Genomic DNA, 10,889 nt, shown 5'->3' on the forward strand with positions numbered 1-10,889 from the left:
ACCATGAAGGCGTTTGTGTGATGTCTGTCAAAGCACACAAAAACAATGTACATGTAATGGAAAGTGTTTGTGAGACAGACAACCTTAGTTCAAGCCCAGTCGAGAGGCAAGTTGAGCGAGAAAGCAAAGCTGCTAAGGAAGCACTAGGACGCTGGTTACATGCACACACAAATACACAATGAAATCGTTCTAGGAAGCTTGAGAGGGGAGGCGTATCTGGGGAAAGGACATGGTGAGCCAGTTTGACTCTCTGTCCAGCTTTTATGGCTCAATGTGTGTATTCCATCCATTTAGCGGTGCCTCCCCATTCAACACTATGCGTGGGTGGTTAATGCTTTGGGTAGGAAATGTCTGTCCATCCTTATTATCCCTGTAATAAATCAGACTGTTACACTGTTAATCAGATTGCACTGTGATTGCCTGCCGTGTGGGATTTGGTGGTTTACTGGAAGGAATTAACAAGTTAATGACATCCCTATCAGATGTTCAAGACCATTATATTCCTCTACACAGAATATTGTCCAGTGTTACCTAGTGTTTATTTTTCAGTATAACATTTCTATTGTTGACTCCGGAGTAAAATCAATTTTGTAAATATGAAATGAACACTCAGTGGTGTAAAATAACCCCAGTGTTGGTGTTAATAACCAGTGTTGAGTGTGAGTGTGTCAGTTTTACTCTGTGGAGTATAACGTTCCCATCAAAACCACATCCACCATTATCAGCATGCTCTACTGCAGGTGGAAATGTTAAGGATTGTTCTTATATTTGTGTTTTTGAATGCACATTGATTGATTGATTGATTAATCTTATGCTACAAAGATAAATAACCTATTTTTCTAAACTTATCCAATCAGTTAGATTTATTGCAGGTGATTAAACAATTCCAACTGTCGGATGTCCTAACGCTGGCTGGATTCCAAAAGGAATTACATACTGAACAAAAATATAAACGCAACATGTAAAGTCTTGGTCCCATGTTTCATGAGCTGAAATAAAAGATCCACAAAATGTTCCATATGCACAAAAAGCTTATTTATCTCAAATTGTGCACAAATTTGTTTATATCCCTGTTAGTGAACATTTCTCCTTTGCCAAGATAATCCATCCACCTGACAGGTGTGGCATATCAAGAAGCTGATTCAACAATAATATCATTACACAGGTGCACCTTGTGCTCAGGACAACAAAAGGACAAAAATGTGCTGTTTTGTCACACAACCCAATGCCACAGTTTGTGTGCAATTGGCATGCTGACTGCAGGAATGTCCACCAGAGCTGTTGCCAGAGAATTTAATGTTCATTTATATACCATAGTATTCCCCAAAACTTGCACTTATAATATTCCTAACGCTACTGTGTTACATGCTGACCAAACCGGCCATGTTACGTGTGCGAGCGTTGCAAAATAAATATACACTGTAGGAGGCTGCTGAGAGAAGAATGGCTCATAATAATGGCTGTAACGGAGGAAATGGAATCATAATACCTGATGTATTTGATACCATTCCACTCTAGTCATTACCATAATCCATTCTCCCCAATTAAGGTGCCACCAACCTCCTGTGATTTACACATATTCAATAATTTCATGCCCACTGCTCGTGGGCATCTTCGTAGCCAGGTGCTAAAATAAAACTTGGTTATATGAGTCCATTCTATTTTAGACGTTTGACTCGTTGCAAGTACCACCTCTCTTATATACTCATTCGTTTTTACGAGGATATATCCACGTGGGTGATTGAAAGATGAACGAGGTCCACACTCCAGTCCAGTTGGTAGCGGTAACGCACGTTAAATTTGGTTGCCAACCGCCATATAAAATCCAAAGAAGATGAACGAGAAGAGATTAACCAAAGAAAACAAACTAGGTTTCCCTTTTTATCTGTGGATTAATTGTCGAAGTAGAGAACACACAATTTTCTATGACTCAAAATTACAAAGATCCATCAAAAAAAAGGACCGTATGCATTTCAGGTAATAAAAAAAAACACCCAGTGTTTCTCCCAGGACAAATTAGCTAGCAACAGCAAGACAGCTAAATGGCCATGAATGTTAATTTAACACTGAAAAGTATGGACCCGTGTAGGCACGGGCCCAGTGTTAAATTTAACACTGTCAGTGTTGATTTAACACTGGACAATTTGCTAGGTCTATGCTTTAAATTACATTTCTGATAAAATATGATAAGAACTTTGGGAATACTGTGACTCACCTTACTGTAGGATATCTGGATTTATGGGAGACAGAACTTCCGAAAATGTAACACAGATAATTTAGTAGATATCAACTCAAACATAGATTTAAAGAAACATTTAATGTAATTCGCACAAATTATATTAGCGAGTGGTTCCTAATCCGTGACTGGATCTTTTATTTCTAAGGCTCCGTATCCGTGAGTGTGCATATAAAAAATGTATGGAATTTTGAAATTATTTACACTTTAACTTTTGATAGTTAAGTATATTTACTTTTGATATATAAGTATATTTAAAACCAAATACTATTAGACTTTTACTCAAGTAATATTTTACTGGGTGACTTTCACCTGAGTCATTTTCTATTAAAAATGTATCTTGACTTTTACCCAAGTTTGACAATTGGGTACTTTTTCCACCACTGCCTGTTTGAGATTACCATTAATTGTTTGAGGTTTAACGTTTGATTCGTTACGTTAAATAATTCAGTAATGTCTCAAAGAAATGATGGTAATCATCTGTTTTTATCACCAGAAAGAAACTGCTAGCCATTGGTTGCTAACAGCTGAGAACTGCTAGCTAACTGGCAAGCACAAAAACAGTCAACAACTTTGGGAACACAGACCGCTAGAAATCGTCTCTAGTGGCGAAAGTAATAACTGCCAAAAATGCACAGCAAAGTGGAGAAAATGTTTGTTTAAAAAAAAGTTGTATTTATATTGGAATACTTACACAAAATAAACGTGACACCGTTTGTAAACGATAACACAGTGCAGGAAATGAAGAAATTGATAAAAATGCTGGAAGTGGATGCTGGAATTAAACAATTAACTATGCAAATTTGCAAAAACTGTGTGCATTAAGGAAATAGATGCCTGGCTCAAATAGAAGCATGTCTCTAATAAAAAAGGCAGTTGTGTTAAGTAATTTAAGAAAATAAACGCCCGGGCTATTAATTTAAGTGTTACGGTTTCTCATACAACTATATTTTGTTTTAGTCAATGACAATACATGTTGCAATGTAAATACCTACGTCATTGCATTCTAGTGCATCAATGTTTTTTTTTGTTGCATAGGAAACATCAAGCTTGTGAAGGAGGGATACACAATTATGACAGCTAGTGACTGAGGATGAAAAACCTGCTGACCACTAGATGTTCTTGTATACCTATATTTACATCAAATGCACTTGATTTTTCATCCGAACTGTGAATTACAAGCCCATTCAATCTATTTTGGGGCATCTATAATCATTTTTATTGTTTATACTCAGCAGGGGTGTACTTCAAATAATTTGTCTTCATGAATGGTTTCATGTGTGCTTGGTTGCATACCCCATCTTAAAATGTAAGAAGCCATTTGATATCACAAAGCAGGCTGTATTTCTATTTGTCCTGGATTGTCATTTCTTATTTAGTTAGCCCCACCTCACCTAAGAAATGCAAATCCATTTACAGAGAAAATACATAGATGTGTGTATGTGTCTAACAGATCCATAAGTGTTCTCCAAAATGTCCCAGATATGTCAATATGAAAATCATGTGCAATAGTGACTTTTTACACCAGTGCAGCAAGTTAGTGGACTCTATTAAGTACTGTTGAAATCAATTTGATCTGTGGGGATACATTGACACCTAGTAGCGGTGGTATGGTTGATTTCTCCCTAACCATAATTTCACTGTTTGTTTTGATTGGGTAGGTCCCTGAAAACGGTCTCTACTTCTTTGTTGTGCAAGAACTACAAGCCAAATGTCAGAGAAATTGTGAACTAAATATGCAATATATTGAGAAATATTTCTTATTGTAATCCGATACCTGTGTATGTGCAGGAATGTTTGCGTCCCATAGGTTGTAATGTTGACACATCACCCGAGACGATCTACCATCTTGGAAAACACTGGTCCTGCCATGCATGCAAAGCTAGTTAACATGATAACTGGTATACCTTGTTAGCTAACTTAGCTAGTTCATCAAACAGTATTTTCTGTGCACGATGGCACTTATTAGAGCCTTGACTCTCATATGGACCTCACTGTCACTACCGGTCATCTAACAAGCCACATAGCCACCAGGGTTGCATCAGTTTCCAATGGACTTGCCTACAGCTTGCTAGCTAACACTAGCATGCTAATGTTAGCTAGCTAATGACGATAAACCTTAGTCATGGGTCCGCAAAATCAAGCAAATGGTACTGAACTCATGACAAAATCATTGACATTGTAGTGGTTGTTTTTTTCTTAGTGACATTGTGAATATGATCTTTTTGCCATTTAATTCTGATTTAACTAGCCATGTATCTAATCTGGGTTCGGCATGAGAAAATGAATGAGACATACTGCGAGAATTTGCGCACTCACGGATACGGAGCCTCAGAAATAAAAGATCCGCTCACGGATTAAGAAGCCACTCCCAATATATTAAGATACATCAGTGATTTCAAAAGAATTAAAAGCATTTCTCCACCTTGTTTTGATTTAAGGAAATCTAGACAAAGAATGACATCGATCAGTCTTTCTAAAATACCAGTTCAGTATGTGTGTCCATAAATTAATAGCCATCGCTACGGTCACTCTGTCCTTTTGTGCCTCCATCCAGTCAGAGAATCAGCTAGAAGAGCATGCCACAAAGACAATCCTCTCTCTTCCCATCGTCACAGAAGCCATTCAAACGCACTCTGTTGTCAGACTTCCACAGCGAATAGAACTCTGCCAGGTCTCCAAAATTCCAGTCAACCAGAACTCGAGGCATGTGACGATGTTGTTTCTCTCGTGTTCCACAGGTGGCAAAGCTAGAACTTTTTTTTAACTTCAATTAAATAAATAGCTTTTAGAAAACGGTATATTTCTTAGTTAATATACTGTATATTTGCTCTGTAGTTATATATATACAAAATCATCTACTTGAATTGATGAATGAAATCAAAAAGCAGTGTAGTTAAATATTAGAATCAAATACAGTATCTGTTGGATAATGAATTGTAACAACAAGGTACTAAATGGGGAGTTTTTTCGTATTGAGTCGGCCATGGTACTGTAGATGTAGCTGTTTTCTGGTAAGCTAGGCAAAGATCTTAGCAATGAACTCACGGAACCTCTTGGCGTACTGCTCAGGGTGAACAGTAGAGATTTCTGCTCCAGACTAGGAATGACAAAAACACAACATGCCAAATACAGATATTGATAAACCAACAACTTTAACTTTTCAGATAGAAAACATCTTGAAAAACAATTGGAAAATGTGGGTATTTCCTACCCCCTAAAAGGTTCTAAAGTACAGTTCAGAATTTATACTCACAACTCTATTGCAGGCATGCACACATCCGTGTGTCACTCACCCCGTGTTTGACGGTCTTGGCAGCATGAGCAGCTTTCTTCTTGGTGTCATAGTGAGTCAGGACGTCAATCAGACCCATGAAGTACACCTCCCTCTGGGGTGCACCTACAGCAGCAAGACAAGGCTATCACACAGTGGATAGACGATCATCACTCCCCTACTGACTGTGAGGTATACATGGAGTATTGTATACGGCGTAATACAGTATGAGACAAATCCTAACTGAATTTGGATGCACATGATACATTTTCACACAAATCTCTCATTGACACATTGATGCAGTATCAAGTAAGTCATGGGTATCTCAGGTTCGGATTGTGCCCACAAGTTCATTATTCCTCATCATCACTGTGTCTAAAGGTTAATCAACAAGAGTCTATGCGTTCTATGGAAAATAATGAACGACGTGGAAGGAGCTGCATAGAGCCACAAGTTAGCCAGCAGCATACCACCCTGCATCCTACTGCTGGCTTGCTTCTGAAGCTAAGCAGGGTTAGTCCTGGTCAGTCCCTGGATGGGAGACTAGCTGCTGCTGGAAGTGGTGTTGGAGGGCCAGTAGGAGGCCTTCTTTCCTCTGGTCTAAAAAATATCCCAATGCCCCAGGGATATACACTGCCCTGTGTAGGGTGCTGTCTTTCGGATGGGACGTTAAACAGGTGTTCTGACTCTCTGAGGTTATTAAAGATCCCATGGCACTTATTGTAAGAGTAGGGGTGTTAACCCAGCATCCTGGCTAAATTCCCAAGCTGTCCTTCATACCATCATGGTCACCTAATCATCCCCAGCTTACAATTGGTTCATTCCTCCTCTCCTCTGTAACTATTCCCCAGGTCGTTGCTGTAAATGAGAACGTGTTCTCATTCAATTTACCTGGTAAAATAAAAAAGTTGATTATACCATGGCTATAATTTAACACATTTGCCTGGCAATTCCTACAATGCGGTGTCATTTGGACCTCAACTTTAGGAAAATATATATTTTACCTTTTTGTTTTGTATTCTATCAGAAAAATTACGTTTGACTTTCAGAAAAACATATTGGTCAAGCTCAGGTACTTAACGGTGAACACTTGAACAGGGTTTTAACTTCTCTATCAAACATATTTTGTCTATAATTTAGCCTAACAGGGTGGACATTTATGAGTGGGACATACAGACTAACAACATGAAACATGGAAAAATAGATACAACTAAGTGTTTCTAGTTATCTAGCTTTGCACCATAGTTTTTCCACCAAAGAAATGATGACACTTCTTGAATGTGGTGCCATTGTAGGAAGGGGTCGTTTTCTTAAATGGAGAATTACAACAAACTAACAGGGTGGAAAGTGATATCAGAGAGATACAGAAAATCTTACATAAAATAATCATGAAAAACTATTGATGAAAGAGATTAACTAGGACTATAAAATAATGAAGAAAGATTTGAAACATTTTATTATTTTATGGCTTATATTTCTTGTGGAAGTTGATAAATAACATCTGGAGACATGGCAAAAATACCTACATTCACTGACAAAAAGTGTTTAAAATACAGAAAATTCCCTTTCAGGATCCATATTTGTGTTAAGGACACCTGATCTTATATTTAAAGCCTTTTGGAATCCAAATGTTATACAAATAAGAACTGATATTTCCTGGGGACAGAAAAGGAACCGCATATTAGGAATGACCCTGCCGCTAGAAATGTGAAGTAGCTAGCAAGTTTACTAGATAGCGACAGTAGTTAGTAACCAAACACACAGGCTTGCTAGTTTAGATAACCGAAACATCACTCCTAGTTTGCTATTATTAAAATCTAATTCAACAAGGCCAATAATGTTTTCAATTTGACTTTTGCTTTCAAAAGAATCTCAAACATCGAACATAAGAATGAACTACAGTCACTAAATTCTACCGTGCAAATATACTGTGTGTTATTTAAGTGATAATGCCCGAGAAGCCGGTGTTTGGAGGATATATTGGCACAGGTTTTGTTAGGCCCGAGACAAAGTCGGCAATATATCCTCCAAACACCAGCTTCGAGGGCATTATCACTTTTATACAACGGATTACCAACATATTCAAATAATGATTGACATATTTTCTTTAAAAACGTTATTTTGATGAATTTATTCATACTATTTCATCCTTCCACAAGATATAGTCCCAACGCAAATCTAGGGTTGCTACCCAAGCCGGCTGGTCGTTTGTTCTATCAGTTCGGTTTTCAGATACAGTTAGATACATCCATAAGAATGAGCTAATGAGGTGTGATTTCACCTGGCATAGAACATGTGCTCTCATCAGGACACTGTTGTTCAGAGGAGCTAGCCAACAACACAGCTAACACAATCACTTCAAACTGAAGCAGGAAAGACTGCAAACTTTGTTTCTTTTTACCTTTTTTCAATTGACATTTCTTTGTATACATCCATAAAAATGATGCCAGCTGATTCATGATTTCAACTGGCTGAGAAACGGTGCCTGCCTGTCTGTATCTTCCCGACACGTTCATTACTATGGACACGTTCATTACTATGGGACGGCTGGAGATCGAATTTGAATACTGAAACAATGTTGCAAATGTCAGAGAGACAGACATCAAGGTTTATACAAATGTACGCTGTTGAAAACTAAATGTTAGTCTAAAAGAAATGTGAGAATGTCTAGATGTGTTTTATAGTGATGATCAAGTTTAGAAATTGTCTGGCTGGGCTGATGAGACAATGGATTGCGCAGTCAGATAGAACAGAATAAATAGGCATTTAACGTCATAGATGTAGCCGGTGGTAACTCATGGAATAGACACCGGCTAGAATGAGGTTAACCAATCAGCATTAGAAGCACCATTTGTATAAAAGGAAATAATGCCCTTCAAGCCAATCAGAAACAAGTATTCAACAATGCCATGGTTTATATCAATGTATCCAACAGTTAGATCATCAATGACCATACAAAACATCCAAGACATCGAAAAAGAAACCATTCCTCTTTGAATCATTGTTCTGATCAGCTACAAAATTCACTTGTTGGGGCTCAGAACTAAATAGAACACTAGAACGTAAATTGTCATCCTAGCAATATGTTTAAAAATCTGCCATCTTGGTCAGGAAAACTTTAATTCTAGAAGCTAATTATAGGATCTCTATGGGGACTCACCCACAGCACTCTGAATGGCGTAGACGTCTACATAAGGGTCAAACTCCCCGGGCCCCAGGGGTTTAAAGGAGTTCATGTAGCCAGCGATGCCCTCAGGGGAGGTGCCATAGGAGCCCACAGCAGGAGCAGGAGTCAGGCTGTTCTCCTCCTCCTCCTCCTCCTCGTCCTCCGCATCATAATCATCATTCGACTCCTCCTCCATCTCCTCCTCCTCCGCCCGGCCCACATCGTGGATCCCCAGCAGCAGGCTGTAGTCCATGATCCTCAGATGCACCAGGAACTGGAAAGAGAAAGGGAGACACACACACACACACAGAAGAAGAGACAAAGATAGTACAGTTAGCCACTTACAACAGCATAGTCACATTTGTCTGTTCATCTTTCCTCCCTCTCAACCCACACTGGGGCATCCCTCTCAGCCAGTCACTCTGCAATGATGCATATTGTACTGCTGTGCAACTGATGCTGTGCCATGTCTCGGACACTCACCTCCACGTCTCTGTTCAGCTTGTCCATGATCCTCTCCTTCTCCTCCTCACTCACATAAACCTTCTGCATGTTATTCCTGAAGTCCACATCTTTGTACGTGGGCAACTCTTTCTCCTGAAAACACAATGAGAAAGAGGCGAGAGGGAGCAAGTCAATAAGATAACCAATTTGGATCTACATGTTGATCAATTTAAAGATATCCCACAACTCACTTTTGAAAATAAATCCATTTGGAGATTTTGCTATGATCTTACCTTTTCCTTTAAACTCGCTTCACGGGACACCAGAGACCCCTGATAAAAGAACACATTCTGTTTACAAACCTGCCTGTTACCAATTCTCCTGCCGAGGGCGCTGTAGGACTATTTTCCAGCTTGTGTTACTTGTTTATGTCTGGCTGACACCGCAGAGACTGGCTCTCTGCAATTATTAGTGGCTATTTACTTGTTTCCTATTTACACTCTATTTGATACTTGTTACTGTGTTATAACCTTCACCATCTACTAGTCGATTACAGTCGTTGTTGTGCCTTACTTTGTAATAGCTTGCTATATCTATCATCATATACAGTTATTAACTATGGTTGCTATTGCTCATCACTGCAATGTATTATCATATACAGTCCTTCATATTGAGCTATTCCAGTTCTATGCCATTACAGTGTTGAAGCTCATTCATACCCATGTGTTACTCTGCTATAGTCATTGTAGCCTATATGTTTATATTAATTATTCCTTTCCCTGTACCTTTCAGATCCAACCCCATGTACCTATGTTCTCGTGTGTGTAAATTAAGTTTCCCTGTGTGTGTGTGTGTATGTGTGTGTGTATAACTTTGTGAGGCTGCCTTATTCTCTAACCAGGGGCGGAGAGCCGGGTTGCTTTCTTTCACTGCCAGTAATTACATCTATGGTGGAACTGAGCAAAACTACTGTGGACAGAATGGGTAACGACACCAGTATACCATCTAGTGGTCCGTCTGTGTGAGAGCATAATCTCAATATAACCACATTATTGTAAGTAGACTAACTTTATCCTGACTAACCAGTAATATACCTCATATCCACAACATGGAACATCATAGAACAGTGATGAGTGACCTGAATATATGGGCTAAATGTTGTTACATAATTCAAATTTTAAAAAATGTGTTGCACTCAAAATATCCTAAACATGATGTATTGAAAAAGTGTATAGGACTTTCTTTATGACTACTGCTGATGCAAAAAGGTATTTTATAAAATAATGTGATTGATTGATACCTTAAGGTCGTACTTCCTGTGAACGTTGAGCCTGTGGCTGAACATGTTCCTCATAACGATGAGGTAGGTGTCCTCACTCTCCACAGTCACCCGGTACATGGCCAGAAACTGAGGCAGCAGTGTGCTGCCGTGACACGTCACTATGTGCTGGCAGAGAGGGAGAACCAGGGACGATGTGGGTGAGGTGAGCTTAATAAAGTATGCCGTTATTTTATGTAAGTGTGATGCTGCATCTGTATATGAGATTGCTTCTCAACTACAGTACAGGACATGCAGAGCATTGTTCCAGTCCAGCACTAAAACACATGATATCCCTCTCGTGGTGTGGGGGCTGTGCTTTGTAAAAGTGGGTGGGATTATATCCTGCCTGTTTGGCCCTGTACGGGGGTATCGTCGGACGGGGCCACAGTGTCTCCCGACCCCTCCTGTCTCAGCCTCCAGTATTTATGCTGCAGTAGTTTGTGTGTTG

At 39.2% G+C, this 10,889-nt stretch overlaps 1 protein-coding gene across 1 annotated transcript in view; it reads right to left on the minus strand.

Moving 5' to 3' along the window:
• Positions 1 to 1,013: 1,013 nt before the first annotated feature.
• Positions 1,014 to 10,889, minus strand: part of LOC129846201 (phosphatidylinositol 5-phosphate 4-kinase type-2 gamma-like) — a gene marked incomplete in the record, with an annotated part of 20,522 nt that continues 10,646 nt past the window's right edge. Inside the window, 6 exon segments of the mRNA XM_055914193.1 lie at positions 1,014 to 5,336; positions 5,533 to 5,636; positions 8,671 to 8,950; positions 9,160 to 9,273; positions 9,414 to 9,452; positions 10,421 to 10,567. Of these exon segments, the coding sequence (XP_055770168.1) occupies positions 5,256 to 5,336; positions 5,533 to 5,636; positions 8,671 to 8,950; positions 9,160 to 9,273; positions 9,414 to 9,452; positions 10,421 to 10,567 (765 nt within the window).

Source organism: Salvelinus fontinalis, chromosome 3, assembly GCF_029448725.1.
Source record: "Salvelinus fontinalis isolate EN_2023a chromosome 3, ASM2944872v1, whole genome shotgun sequence".
NCBI lineage: Eukaryota > Metazoa > Chordata > Actinopteri > Salmoniformes > Salmonidae > Salvelinus > Salvelinus fontinalis.